The sequence below is a fragment of the Babylonia areolata genome, chromosome 25 (assembly GCF_041734735.1).
Source record: "Babylonia areolata isolate BAREFJ2019XMU chromosome 25, ASM4173473v1, whole genome shotgun sequence".
Lineage (NCBI taxonomy): Eukaryota > Metazoa > Mollusca > Gastropoda > Neogastropoda > Buccinidae > Babylonia > Babylonia areolata.
In genome coordinates this window covers 19703022-19718625 of record NC_134900.1, presented here as the reverse complement: position 1 = coordinate 19718625, position 15604 = coordinate 19703022, and the positions used below count along the sequence as shown (strand labels likewise).

General features: G+C 46.5%; 1 protein-coding gene across 2 annotated transcripts in view; it reads right to left on the bottom strand.

Annotated features, from left to right (window-relative positions):
* Positions 1-15291, bottom strand: part of LOC143299371 (dopamine beta-hydroxylase-like) — a 30785-nt gene extending 15494 nt beyond the window's left edge. For both annotated transcript variants that reach the window (XM_076612523.1, XM_076612522.1), the window contains exons 1-6: positions 10776-15291; positions 6089-6284; positions 4929-5064; positions 3880-3981; positions 3047-3226; positions 1250-1404 (exon numbers count right to left, since the gene is read on the bottom strand). In XM_076612523.1, coding sequence (XP_076468638.1) covers positions 1250-1404; positions 3047-3226; positions 3880-3981; positions 4929-5064; positions 6089-6284; positions 10776-11023 — 1017 coding nt within the window. In that variant the 5' untranslated portion in view covers positions 11024-15291. The remainder of the gene's footprint in view (positions 1-1249; positions 1405-3046; positions 3227-3879; positions 3982-4928; positions 5065-6088; positions 6285-10775) is intronic.
* Positions 15292-15604: the final 313 nt, after the last annotated feature.

Sequence of the window (15604 nt, the reverse complement as noted above, 5' to 3'; positions counted from 1 at the left end):
CTGGGGAGCCCTACACGAACATCATTCAAAAGGGAATAACCTTGAAGAACGTTGACTCTAATTATATGCAAAGGATCATATGCACAACGTCCGAAGTTTCACTGTAACTAGAACTCCACACAGTCAGTTATTCATTCAGATATGTCCAAGGCGAATGACGGCGTTTCCATTACTCACACATGATACACGGAATAAACACAACACTATGCGGCACTGCATACAGTCCATGCCATCCCCGCTCCCCCATTCCAAGTTCAGTAAAGCCTACCACCTTCTCTCAATAACTACAAAAACGCGCCACAAACTTAAAGAAGACGTCACAAATAAATAAATAAATAAGATAAAAAATCGCGTCACACAAAAACTGTTTAGCACGCCATGGAAAACCCCTTCAAATGACCAAAGAGGGACGAAGACCACAAAGAATGTTTTCTTACAGTTACCAAACCTGAGTTACCTGACATCCTTTCATCGTCATGTTTTTTGACGCTATTGCACGACCATAAGAAAACATAGATTGAGACTGATTAACGGGCGCAACAACCAAGTGGTTAAAGTGTTGGACTTTAAATCTGAGGGTCCTGGGTTCGAATCTCGGTGACGAAGCCTGGTGGGCAAAGGGTGGAGATTTTTCCGATCTCTGTGGTCAACATGTGTGCAGACCTGCTTGTGCTTCGTATGTATACGCACACAGAAGATCAAACACGCGCGTTAAAGATCCATGTCAGCATTTGATGGGTTATGGAAACTAGAACATACCCAGCGTGCACACCCTCGAAAAGCTAGTATGGCTGCCTACATGGCGGGGTAAATAAACAAAACGGTCATACACGTAAAACATTACATGCCTATCTGAGAGTATATCTGTGCGTGGCTGAAATATGATTGAATGACACAGGAAACGAATGATGAGTGCCCAATGACAGCCATCAGTCGGCTCTACTCAGGTAGGAAGCCTGTTGTTCAAATGATTGTGTTTGTAAAGCACTTAGAGCTTGGTCTCCAACCAAGCATAGGCGCTATATAAGTATTTATATCATTCATCATTTATTCATTGATGTAGGTACTTATACAGCGCCTTTCCTCAATCAGAGATCAGGCTCTCAAGTCTAAGCACTATTTAGTGCCAAAGTCATTTGCATTACAAGGAGCTGGGTTTAGGCAATCATGATTCGTCTCTTGTGTCATTAAGCCAGGCTTCAGTCACACTCACAGACAGACAGAAAGACACACACACACTGTGACCAACCTGCATAGACACCATGGACGTGTGACCCTTGCCAATGAGGTAGCCAGCCTTGGGGTCAATGCAGGTGCCCGTCATACCCAGGGTCCATCCCCCAACTCCCACACTGCAGCCTGGGGTGCCCATCAGACAGTTCTCTGGATTCTCCTTCAGGGTAACTGAAACAATGCACAGCTGGACCAGTTGGAACATGTCTGCCTAGGAAGCGAGAGAAGCTGGTGTCATTCCAGGCTGGAGAACACAGACCCCGGGGTTAATCTGGGCTAGCTCTCCAACACTAGTTAGATTTTCTTACTCTCCATTGGACCTTGAGCGATGGTCTTGGAGCAAGTCATGTGGATGAGATGATAAACTGAGGTCATGTGTGCAGCATGCACTTAGTGCTTATATCAGAACCCACAGTACCAAAGGTGTTGTCCCTGGCAAAATATATATATGTAGAAAACACAAATTTAATGTAACCATGAACCAGGGTGGTATACATCACAGGGAATTCAAAGAACTAAAGAACTGACATGGCAGAAAGAGTGAAAGGATTGAAACGATCCTCACACTGGCCAAGCGCATACAGAGGCCAGTCACAAAAGGTTTTCTATTGTTTTAGTTTACAATAGGCAAAGAAGAAAAAGAAGACAGTGCCCGTAAAAGGCAGTAACAACAAATGTCATGATACAACATGTCAGATACAAATGGATAATAAGCACATGTATATTAAGATGGAAAGAACTAACGCTTGGTTTGGAATTAGCAACAACACAGCATGAATGATGCATAGTTATGTGTGAAGACCAAACACTGACAACAGACATTCCAAATATATTTAAACAGTATAGTTAAAGTGGTTGACTCTGGTATAGTGGAAGTACACTGACACTAGAGATTCTTTAAACTTATAGTACTGTGTCAAAGTAATTACAATAAATCAGTTATCATGTATCACTACACCAGAGAAAGCCATACAGGAAAAAGCATGATAGCTGAATTACAATCAGCAGACTGCAATACATATCAGATGGTGTTAACCGGTAACTGATATTAATCAAACATTATTTTGTAATCATCACAACAGAGCAATACCCACACATTATAGAGGACTAAGCACACTGTAACTATGAAGCTGGTAGTGTACAAAAGGAATATTTAACACTACAGAAGTACTGACATTAGCATATGAAATATCACATGAATAATAAACAAGATGATAGAATAAGTGGCTTTTGTATTAAATATTGGCAACCTGAGAGAAAAAATAGTGCTCAATACAAGGATTGGAAGAACTATCATGACTTGACCATTAAGTGGACTCAACAAGCTAATGATCTTGCACAAGCTATAGAAGTGAAACATCAACACAGCTTAGTATGGCCTGTGTTCTTCATTTAAAATTCCTCCATGAATACAAGAATCCTAACCTTTAAATAATTGAACAGATTTCACTCCTAGCAATGTCTGGGCCAATCTGTGCCAGCAGATGAAAAAGAATGAATCATCCTTAGAATATTCTTGAACAGTTGAACAAATTATCCACGAGTTGAGATGAAAAGATGTCCTCGTTAACAGTCTACATTAATAACTATAACGTTTGAATAACACAACAGTTTCAAACAGCCTAGAAGCACATCGTTGCAACACGACGATAACTTACGTAAAACAATAACCTGTGACTGAACGATAACGCAATTCTTCTGACAAAGTTTACAGACATTAAACGCTATCAACATATAACACAAACAGTCCAAGAACATCACAATGACCGAGAAAAAGAGTCTCAGCTGAGGACGCACACGCCTGTCAACTGACCTGAGCTGTCGCAAGTGGACAGGCTGATATGGTGCATGACGTTGTGGTTGTCGATGAAGGGTTCTGTGGCGATCAGGTGGTACTCCTGGTCGTCAGGCAGCTCGAAATTGAAGCAGATGTAGGTCGTCTCCTTGGCTGGCACCTTGGTGCGAGGGAAACGTATAGTGATGTTCCGCACATCTGTACATTGACAGGTTCAAGAGATTACGAATGCAATACTAAAATGAAGTGGCACCATTTCTATGAGCTCAAGGCGCTTACATGAAAGAAAATGTTATAAATTACATGAACCGCTCATGGCCACTCTTTCCACGACCCACCTCTCTCATAACTCTTACATGCAAAGTGAATTGGCACGTATGAAGCATACGTACAGAGAGTGCTTGGAAATATGTTTAGAAAAGATGCATATTTAGTGAGGAGTGGAAGTAGGGTGAAAGGATATGATGTGGAAGGTTGTTCCAGATATAAATCCCTTTCTGGGGAGCACAAAAAGCTTATGTTCACTTTAGACAGTGATAAATACAATATGAACTGTAACAACAATTAAGGCACATAATGAAGGATAGTAACTGTCTGCTTTAAACGTTTGTATAGTTCAAGGGACACAGGTAATTTTCGTTACACTTTCTAGGCTTCAGGTGAGTTTTCACACGACAGTAAATACTGACTTTGGGGGTTAGTATTCCTTCAGCAGTAGTACAGGATACGGGGTATTCTCAAACATGCAGATGCTCAAGAAGTCACTGTTCTGTACATGCTTTCACACACACAGACACACACACACTCTCTCTCACTCCGAATCTCTCTCTTTCTCTCTCTGTCTCTCTCACCAGGCTCACTGATGGCTGGGCACTTGAACTCCTCATCACGGCTGCAGTCAAGCCAGGCGTTTCGACCGACACACTCCACTGCGTTCCATGGGTCACACACACCTGTTAACCACCCAAAACATCCCTTTTTCAGTGCAAAGCAACATAAAACGCACAAGATAAAGTTAGTGCTACAAAGAGCTACCTAGACATGCAGGTATAAAACTTCTTTCAAACAAACTCCAGAAGCAGCGAAGCGTTACGGGCTGGTACCTGTGTAACAGCCTCAAACTAGTTACCCCGCGCCCCTGATGTGTTTTACGCGGGGTCATCCCTGGCCACCTTAAAAAATGAACCCTGGGGTGAAGTGACTCAACGGCAGTGCAGGGTCTCCTTTGGTGCATGGCCTTCTGGCGACCTAACATCGATGGTTTCCTTGCGGACTGCTGACGCTGTGAATACAACGGACGAACTCGGGTATGGCTCTGTATGGGGAACTGGGAATGAGCGGCGTGGGAGTGATGCCACTGAAACGGAGCAGATGATGAGACAGAAAGAAAGACCCCCGCACCAAAAAAACAAACAAACAAAACAACAAAAACAAAACGAAACAAAACAAAAGACCCCTGGGGTCATTGTGGCTGGTCAAAATCAACCCCCACTTAGTTAGGGATCTGCAGGTGTAATCAAGTTATTCCGAAAGGATGGGAGGTAGTTCTGGGTTGGCTTTTACTGACTCCCATCCCTCAACCAACCCCCAAACTCCTCCTCTCATTTGGAACTTAAAATGGAAGAAAACGTCTGCTTTGATGGCCTGTATTGATTTTACATGGGCCAAATTTAACACACACAAACACACACACACACACACACACACACACACACACACACACAGAGGGAGAGGGAGAGAGAGGGAGAGAGAGAGCAACTCCGTATTCTAACAAACTGGGATTAGGCTGACCGGATCAACAATTCAGTGATAGACGAATCGGAAACATGCCAATCGGGTACACGTTGTTTGTAGGGTAGGGGGTGAGAGGTGTGGGTGTCGGGGTGGACGGGTAACGTACCGGGGTGTGAGAGGCTGGTGGCAGCGGTGACGTGTGGGGTCTGTCCCTTGGACCACACGCACTCCGGGTCCCCCAGCTCCTCTCCGTTGGTCCGACCGTCCCCGTCACTGTCCTTACGGCACAGGGCCTCTGTCCACTGCACGTGATAATCGAAAAGTATGTTTTCCACCCATTTTGTCCAAAGTTCTTGTTTTCGTTGAACATTTGATATAAAATGTGGCCACTTCAGTTCTTCTCCATTAACACACTCACGTACACGCGCGAATTCACGCAACACACACACACACACACACACACACACACACAGAATGATAGACGGCCCCAACAGTTTGAGAAAAAATTCGCCAGTTTTTCTTTCTTTTTTTTTCCTTTGTGGTGGGCTCGTTCAGGCCAAGCTGCTATGGACGAAAGTGAGGAATGGCCAATATTGATAGTAAAACAAATACACTTGCACGCAAAAAATGTATTTAAAAAAAACGAAGAAGAAAAAGAAAAGAAAAAAAAGATGGTGCTTCCCTGCGGCGACACGCTCTCCTGGGGAGAGCAACCTGAATTCTACATAAGGAAATGTGATGTGGTTAAAAAAAATAAAGAAAAGAAAAAAAGTAACAGGCTTAAGACACCGTTTTCCATACATAGATGAATACATCGGCTTCATCTGAGTGCACACTTCTATGTTTTGTTGTTCACTGTGTGTCACTATTTGATGTCATTCTATTTTATCCGATGTTCATTACCTTGTATCGTAATAAACCTTTTTTCCTGTACTTTATTGAACATATATTATTCTGTCTGCAGGTGTGTTTGTTTTACTATCAAAGTGGATTTTTCTACAGAATTTTGCCAGGACGGCCCTTTTCAAGCCATGTGTACCTTCAGGTGCGCTATATGCATGCTACACACGGGACCTCAAACCACCACTCAAGGTCCAGTGGAGTGGGACAAGATACTGACGAGCGTGGGATTCGACCCAGTGTGCTGGGATTTTCTCGCTCCTCATGCGGATGCGTTTACATTAGGCAACCACTCCACTTTTTTTTCTTTTTTTAATTTTTTTTAACTTACATTGTACTATCTTTTCTTGTGTTAATTCATTTTAACGTATCTTTAAGTAATCAGTGAAGACTAACAGCGCGCGGTACAGTGTTCTCACCACCCACCTTATGTCCGTTGGCAGCGAAGTCTTCTCCAAAGGGGTTCCTGGCGCCGCCCCCCTGAGAGATCTGGTGGCCCACCCCGTGCCACAGAAAGTTGGGTTTGCACGGGTGGGGGACCTGGTCCCCGTTGGGGATTTCCTGCCCGTACATGGGGTACGGGTGGATGGAGGGCAGGCATAGTGCCAGCGCCAGGATGGTCCTGAAGGAAACAGTTCCAAGGTAGACTCAAAGCGTCCGACTGATCTATACACATGCTATATCAACCTCGCAAACGTAAATGGTATGGTCCTGGAGCCAGTTGCATTGCTTGGATGGAAGAGTCTAGTATGGTCGTAACCCGCCACTAACTGTGTGTAGACCAATGGCGTAGTTCGGTCAACGTAGGCATTTAGTCACGTGTAACTGTCAAAAAGTTAGAACCAAGCAATGCAACTGACACCTGGACATTTCTCAGTTTCAGTCTCAAGGAGTGTTACAGCGTGTGAACTAATCCACAAACGTTACACCACATGTGCTGTAAAAAACAAAGAATAGCAGATGCCTGATGGAGGCAGGCAGGCGTATCTGTCGGTGTGTGTCCTCATATGGGAGAAGAGGCCGATTCTGGGTGCGCAGCACTTCCGACAGGTGTTGTAAGGGAAAACGTCTCCAGAAGTTGAGCCCTGCTTCCTTCGCTCACGATTCTCCTTAATGGCCAGCGTTCTCTTGTTTTCAAACGTCTTTATGCCACCAGAGCACAGCATCCTCCAGCAAGAGCGGTCAAGGGCATCAGTTTCCCAGGAAGCAATGTCTATGTCACAGGCTTTGAGGTTTGTCTTCAAGGCGTCCTTGAAGCGCTTGCAGGGTCTTCCAAGTTCACGGTGGCCTTCCTTCAGCTGGCCATACAAAAACATCTTCGGGATCCTGCTGTCTGTCATGCGGACAACATGTCCTGTCCAGCGTAGCTGGTACTGGATCAGCAAGCTTTCGATGCTGGGCAGGCCGCTCCTCTCTAGGACCTGGAGGTTGGAGACCCTGTCTTGTCACTTTATGCCGAGGATCTCTCGTAGGCATCTCTGGTAAAACTGCTCAAGTTGTTGAATGTGATGGCGATACGTCGTCCATGTTTCACAGCAGTACAACAAGGTGGTCAGCACAGCTCTGTAGGTTTTCATCTTGGTGCTGAGCCTGATGCCTTTGTTGTTCCACAGCCTGTTGTTGAGTCTGCCAAAGGCGGAGCTGGCCTTGGCGATGCGCAGCGTCACTTCTGCATCAAGGGCTCCGTTGCTGCATAGGGTGCTGCCCAGGTAGCAAAACTTGTCGACTGACTTGATCTCTGTGTCACTGATCTTGATTGCAGGTGGAGGGGAGGCACTGGCGTTCTGTGAGCTAGCTGGTTGGTACATAGACTCGGTCTTGCTGAGGTGGTGAGTCCAAAGCGCCTGCAGAAGGTTGAGAACCTGTCCATAATGAACGGCATGTCCTTATGGGTGTGTGCAGCAAGCGCGCAGTCATCAGCGAAGAGGAATTCTCTCAACAGTGCCTCAAACACCCTGGACCTGGCGTGGAGTCGCCGCAAGTTGAAAAGTTTGCCATCTGTGCGAAACTGAATGTAGATGCCCCAGTCACAGTCTTGGAAGGCGTCAATCAGCATGGCAGAGAAGAGAATGGAGAACAGTGTGGGTGCCAGGACGCAACCCTGCTTCACTCCATTTACCACAGGGAACGAATCCGACATGTCAGTATTTTCCTGTACTCTCGCCTGCATGCCATCGTGGAAAACGCAATCAGCTGGATTAGGCTCTCTGGGCAACCGAACTTTTGGAGGATCTTCCACAGACCACGGCGGTTCACCGTGTCGAAGGCCTTAGTCAGGTCTACAAAGACCATGTGGAGCTCCTTGTTCTGCTCACGGCACTTCTCTTGCATCTGGCATACGGCAAACACCGTGTCACATGTTCCCCTGCTTGAGCCGAAGCCACACTGTGCTTCAGGGATGACTTTGTTGGAGACATGGTCAACCAGTCTGTTCAGTATGATGTGGGCAAAGATCTTGCCAGCGATGCAAAGGAGAGAGATTCCACTGTGGTTATCGCAGGATGCTTTGTCTCCCTTCCGTTTGTAAATGTGGACAATAGAAGCATCCTTGAAATCCTGTGGGAACTCCCCTCTCTCCCTGATAGACTGGAACATGGCGGTCAGCTTGTCTGTCAGCACCTCGCCTCCATACTTGTAGATGTCAGCCTGGATTCCATCCGCTCCTGGTGCTTTTCCTGACGTTGTCAGCTTCAGAGCCTTCTGGGTCTCGACCTTGGTGGGAGGGGCAGCTAGCGAGTCACTGACTGGTAGCTGTGGGAGGACTGCAATTGCCTCGTCAGATACGGACGAGTCCCTGTTGAGGAGGGTGTTGAAGTGCTCTGCCCAGCGGGCAAGGATATCTTTCTTGTCTGTCAGGAGGGTGGTCTGGTCCATCATGGAAGGTCTTCATGTCGTGAGCATCAGCAGCAGACTGAAGCTCTTCGGACTTTCTCTCCCACCAGGTGTTCTTCATCTCACGCAGCCTCTTCTGTACAAGTTGCTTGGTTTGCAAGAACTGGTTCTCCTTCCTCTGGCAGTCTTTATCGGAAATGTGATCCTGATGCCGTATATGCAGTGTGTTCAGGAGCTTGGAGATTCCAGAGTCGTTCTCGTCAAACCAGTCTTTGTGGCTCCTCTGTGCAAAGCCGAGTGTGTCAGCTGCTGCTGTGTACACAGCATCTCTAAAGGTGCTCCATACCTCTTCTACATCAGTCGATGCAGCAATTTCTTGGAGAGCTACTTGGATTTGCTGCTGCAGCACGTCCTTGGTGATAGGGAGGCAGTGGATGTTCAGATTCCTAGGGGGTATCTGCCTGGCTGGTTGGAGCTTGCGTGCAAGTTTGATGTTCATCTTGCTGCGTACCAGGCGATGGTCTGACCAACAGACTGCTCTCATGCAGCGTGTAATGGAAACATCACCTCTGTCCCTCTGCCGGACAATCACATAGTCCAGCATGTGCCAATGCTTGGAGCGGGGGTGCATCCATGTGTTCTTGTACTTGTCTGCTTGTTTGAAAAAGGTGTTGGTAATGGTCAGTCCATGCTGCGTGCAGAGCAAGAGCAAAAGCAGTCCGTTGGAGTTACACTTGCCAGTGCCGTGCTGTCCTAGGACTTTTGGCCACGAGGAGAAGTCCACGCCGACGCGGGCATTGAAACCCCCCAGGATGATCAGCCTGTCCTTTCTGTCCACCCTTGAAATGGTGCGGCTGAGCTCCTCGTAGAAAGCTCCTTTGATGTCATCAGGGTTGGTCATCGTCGGGGCATAGCAGCTGATGACTATGGCGAAGCGATCCTTGGACAGCTTCAGACGCAGGGTCATCAGCCTGTCGTTTATCCCACGTGGAAGGCTGTCAAGCTGTCGTGCAAGTTTGGTTCGTATGGCAAAGCCCACGCCTGAGGTTCTTGGTGTGCCATCTGGCTTCCCAATGCAGTAGAAGGTGTAGCCCCCTCCAACTTCCTCCAGCTGGGTTTCACCCGCAAACCTGGTTTCGCTCAGGGCTGCTATGTCCACCTGGTAGCGATCAAGCATTCCAGCAATGAATGCTGTGCGTCTTTCTGGTCTGTCGTCTCTGTCTAAGAGGGTGCGAACGTTCCAGGCACCCAGAGTCAGGGCATGACTCCTGGTTCTTTTCTTCTGTTGTTTTCGACTGCTGTTGTTGGATGTCCAAGTAGGTGCGGTTTCCTACTAGGTACTAGGTGAAGCAGGCTTTGTTTGGGGATCCTTTTATCTCCCCTTCCCCATGTGGGGAGAGCAGTGCTGTCCCTAAAAAAAGGCTGCTCTGACACTGTTGGAGGATACGGGCGCCGCATCTGCCCCAGTGTACGGCGGACGACCATCACCCCACAGCCGCCTGCGTGCAGAGTCGTGACTAGGAACTGCCAGCAGCATCCTCTGCCTGTCCCCGTTACCACTTCTCCATCGCCACAGGGCTTGGGAAAGTTGGGTGTTGAAGGGCTAGTTCGTCGTTCCGACATTAGCCTGGCTGCCTGACCAGCACAGGTGACTTTTTGTTTTAGTGAGGAGGAGTTGTGCAGTCCCTTCCCCACTCTCTCGCCTACCGACGCTCACAGTCCCACAGGTGCAGATACTGCCACGTGTAGGACGGCATCGGCAGATGCAGGTTTTTTCTTTGGAGCTCCATCTCCTAGGGGGACCCAAGGATAAGAGCTCCCCCTGCCCTTTGGTCATCCTCTTCCGCCTTCACAGCCGTTGGGAAAGGTTTCTTCCTCCGCCTGGTCCGTCGCTGGGAGACTTCACATGCGGCAGGTAGTACTGGGTTACATGGTACCAGTAGCAAGGGCTATGCACCTGACCTGACCACAGATGCCTAATATAGTCAAAAATCCGTTATAGCATAGCAAAAGATACGTTGAGGGCAAATGACAGATATAAAACAAGAATTAAAAATGGCGAGTGCAATGACCAGCTGAGTTTCAATGGAGGGTGGCGAGAATGCATGAGGAACAACAAACATGCATACAGATGCAGAAACAGACATAGAGTATCCACGCGCACCTGCGGACATTCACACACACACACGCGTGCGCACACACACACACACATTTATGCACGTGCACACACACACACACACACACGCGCGCCCGCGCGAGCACGCACAGTTCCATAGCTTACCAAGTCAGCATGACAGCGGGTATTCTTTGACGGGACCCCAACAGCCTACAGGCTTTATAGGGGTACAGTCGCCATGGACGTTGTTCTGGTACACATCTCGGCTGCACACACACACACACACACACAGAGAAAGAGAGAGAGAGAGAGCGAGAGAGAGAGAGAGAGAGAGAGAGAGAGAGAGAAACGCACACCCACACCCACGAACATGTGATTGCGTGAAAGGTTAAAATGTAGAACGAAATTGTCATTTTAGTTCGAGACCTTCACAATGCACGACCCGCGAAAGGCACACCACTCATGTTCGTAAACACACACACACTCTCCCTCTCTCTCTGTCGCAATGCCATGAGACAACTAGTCGGGCGGATGGGGAGGGGGGGGGGCGGAGTAGGGAGTAAAAATCCCGATCAGTATTGCTCGTGTTCTGGTTTAGTAGGAAAGTGTAAAATGAGCATGGCCTAGGGATTCCTTGTGCTCTGGCAACACTGCAGTCTGGCGGATCAGAAATCCCAGCAGATAGGTGACGGAATGAGGGGGTTGGATGGTTTTGTGAGCACGGCAATATTTGTGCCTTTTACACATATTGCTTAATGCGATGGCTGGTCAATAAGTGAACAAGAACTATCGTGGTTATTCGTCTTTTGTTGGGAGATCAAAGCTGTTTTGGGTGCAAAAACGAATATCCAGCGGTTTTGTCTTTTCTCCTGAAAATGCGGATTTTGGTCAAAGGGCAGAAATTCCGACTGACCAGTCACGGTTGTTCTACAGTGTTGGAAAGGTCTGTTCGAGACTCCGTTTCTTTAATATACATATATATATTTTTTTTTAAATCGCTTTGGCCACTGGATTGAATCGTACATTTTGAAACAATCACTGTCTCAGATCCTGACCTGATGCAATGTTGTAATTGTTGTTTATGTAAAATGTACTCAATTTCTTTTACTGTTGGCAGAGTTTAGTTATCTATTTGTCCCGTATGTTTATTTATATATATGTACACACACACACACACACATATCTATCTATCTATCTATCTATCTATATATATATATCCTCTACCTTGTGTCTTCTTGCTGGCGTCGTGTTGTGTATCTGTATCTTAGCGTAGGTCTTATTGCAACGAAGCTAAAATAAACAGCTTTTGATATTGTTACTGTTGCCCCACCCGCCTTAAGAACCGCAGGGGTTCCAAAGCTCTGTTCCCTTCGCCCTTTCTAGAACCACTGGGCTGACACTGGGTCACAGGGGTGCCTGCTGCTGATTGGATCATCACCAGACTTGAGGCGATCTTTCTGCCCTGTCTGGGTGGACTGTTTACTGCGTGTCTCTGCTCCTGTGCTGGCCTTAAAACACACGGGTCAGTCTTCCACCTTTTCTGTTTTTTATTTTTATTTATCAGTTGTAAAAACAATTGTTTTACAATACCCGACCTCTACCCGAACAACGTACATCTGCACTGGACATTAACCCCTCCTTTGACCTTCACCTGAACCGTTGACCTCACCACTGCCCACCACCCTGACACAAAAAGCCACCCATCGCATTTAAAAAGGTGCATAGTGTATCCCACATGACGGTTTACCATATTTACCATTTTTCTTCCAGTTGGATAGCTTGTGTGTGTGTGTGTGTGTGTGTGTGTGTGTGTGTGTGTGAGAGAGAGAGAGAGAGAGAGAGACAGAGAGAGAGAGAGAGAGGGGGGGGGAGGGCGGAAGGATTGTGTGTGTTCAAGACCTTTTCTTTCGCAAGGGCGAAAAGTATAACGATACGACGACGTCTCCAATGATAACATGACGAGGACAACAATAATCATAACGACTGCGATGGATGGATGAAGAAATGAATGAATGGATGAATGTTTGAATTAACTATAAATTCTGAGCTTGGTCGCAACAAACACAGGCATGACAATAGAAAGAGAACTGGCTTGACCTGAGCGACAAAAGATGACAAAATTTTAATGTCTTTACATGACATGACTTGACACGAGATGATAATTATGACATGTCTTGACATATGACATGACTTGGCACAATATACACTACTTGGGTAGACAAGACATGACACATGGCATGATCTCACATAACAACACCTGTCTGTCTGATTTACCAAGTTACTGTGTCCATTTCACTGTGGATGGAGTGCTGGCCTAGTGGTAACACGTTTGCCTAGGAAGCCAGAGAATCTGAGGATAGGGATTCGAATCCTATACTCGCCAGAATTTTATCCCCCTCCACTATACATTCATTGGTGGTCTGGATGCTAGTCATGCGGATGCGACCACAAACCGAGGTCCCGTGTGCAGCATGCATTTACTGTATGCGGAGCAAGACACGGCAACAAATCGGTTGCACCTGACAAAATTCTGAAGAAAAAATTCACTCTAATGTACAAGTGTGTGCGTATGTGTGACTGAAGCCTAGCTGAATGACAGGAAACGAATGATCAGCGCCAAAAAGCGTCAGTCGGTTCTACCCAGGAAGGCAGACTGTTATGCTAATGACTCCGTGTTTGTAAAGCGCTTAGAGCTTGGTCTCAGTCCGAAGACACGCGCTTTATAAATATCAATACCACTACTACTACTACTACTACTACGCAAAAGAAGAACAATCGTTCAATGGCACACGTTTCATACCTATTGTCAGACAGGGCGTATTCTGTCAGCATGGGACGAAGTATTGCGTGTCAACACTGACCAGCAATCGACCCCATGTGTACAGTATTCAACCTTTCGTTCCCCTGCCCCCATCCCACTACCCCCCCCCCCCTTCACCCCCACAGCCCCTTCAACACACCCTTCGCTTTTGTCGTCCTTATTAGCTACACAAACAACCTCTACTGCAAGGCTCGGGAGAGCTGGCCACTCTTGTCGTTCAAGTTTGTTGACCTCATAAGATCCAGGCTGGCTCACAACTCTTAGAAACAGGGTTTCTTTGATATTTCTTCACTTTCGCAATGTATTTTCCCGGTTGTCTTTTTCCTTCAAATTCAAACATCCTCAAGAGAAAATATGGGCGCTGAAGAATGATACACGGTGGAGAAGTGACACCAAACAGCAGTTTGGTGATGGTACTTTCTACTGAAATAAAACAGACACCAATCGTTGTGCATGGCATGGCACACACACCTCCCGGGTTCAGTCCTCAAATGTCGGAGCATTGTCAGAAACATTCGATTTAGATGTTTCCAAATACAACATGATAGTTTCCTAAACAACCAATGTATGACCCCCCCCCCCTCCCCCAGACCCCCCCCCCCCCCAAAAAAAAAAGCACACACAAAAACAAAAAACAACAACTGAAGACTGAATAAAGTATTTTTTTTTAAAACCAGAAGTAAAAACAATACCTGATGCAACAACATCAACAAACAGCTACGAAAAAAACAGAACAATACAACAACATAAACAAGAAAAGGACGACGATGCTGATGACGACATATACCACCAGTGCAATATCAGCTGCCTACAAACACCACAGCTGAACGCCTAACAACGAAACCAAAGCCTCAGTTATGTTCCTTTGTTGTGCTTATATCCTCCAATTTGCATCACAAAAAAAAAACAAGAAGGAAAACAAACAAACAGTAACAACAACACATGACCAACAAAAGACATAACAGCTCTGTGGATATGCTGCTGAACCTTGTCAGAGTGTTCACGTCCCATCCTCCCCAGATCAGTTTCAGTTTCTAAAGGACGCATCACGGCGTTCGGACAAATCCACATACACTACACCCGATCTGCTAGGCAGATGCCTGACCAGCAGTATTACCAAACTAGTCATGCCTTGAGTGTATGCACTGTTATGTTCTTCACAATTTACCACAGGACAACACTTTTGTTGTAATGTTTTGTTTTGTTTTCAGTGAGCGAAGTGCGTTCTGCACACGGGACCTCGGTTTATCATCTCACCCAAATGAAACAGACGCTTGAATTTCCAGTCAAACTTGGGAGAAAGGGTAAGACAGGATTCGAACCCAGGCCCTCACGGGCAGTAATGGCAGATAAGCGTCTTAGCATCTCTCCCTCCTAACTTCCCCTCAGATATTATCATGAATGTCAACCGCAGTTTCAATTTCAATTTCAAAGAGCTGTCAAAGCGTGCGGTCTGATCCATACACGCTACACCACATCTTTTAAAAAAGAAAGCTGGTCTTTACGCGCTTCTCTGGCCTTGAAACCCTTCCTTTGGTTTTTATTTAACATACATTTAGATGAAATCAATAAACCAAAAAAACATCAAGTAAATATATCAAAGTATAATAAAATGAGAGATACGTAAAAGGCAAATGATTGAAATAAAATGAGAATATAATCAACAGCGAGAAACATGGCGCATGACCACTGAGCTTTGTCTGCCACATCTTTGCCTGAAGCCAAACACGTGACATTCACTGAACATGTTCAGTGTCCACACTGACGTAAGGGAAAGAACTCCGGTTATAGGTAATAGGACAAATAATACTAGATTCTCTCCCCTACAATACTTGCAACAAACCTTATCATTTGCGATATCCTTCAAGGTAAAAGCTCTAGTTTGTAATCATTTTCACAAATACGTGTGTGGGAGGGGAGTAGAGGGGATGGGTGGGGAGGGGGGGGGGGGGGGTGAGGGGGTGCGGGAGGGAGGGGGGGGGGCATGCGTGCGTGCGTGTGTGCGTTCGTGATTGCGAGCGTGTGCATGCCCAAGAAACGAGAAGCGTGAGCAGCAGGTCAGCCACAGATACAACAGGAAAGAAGCCCCTGTTGTTTCTGGAACTGAATAGGTAAGCGGACTGGGGACTAATGTTCCCCAATACACGTGGTGTCTTGTCTGTCATTTCTCTGT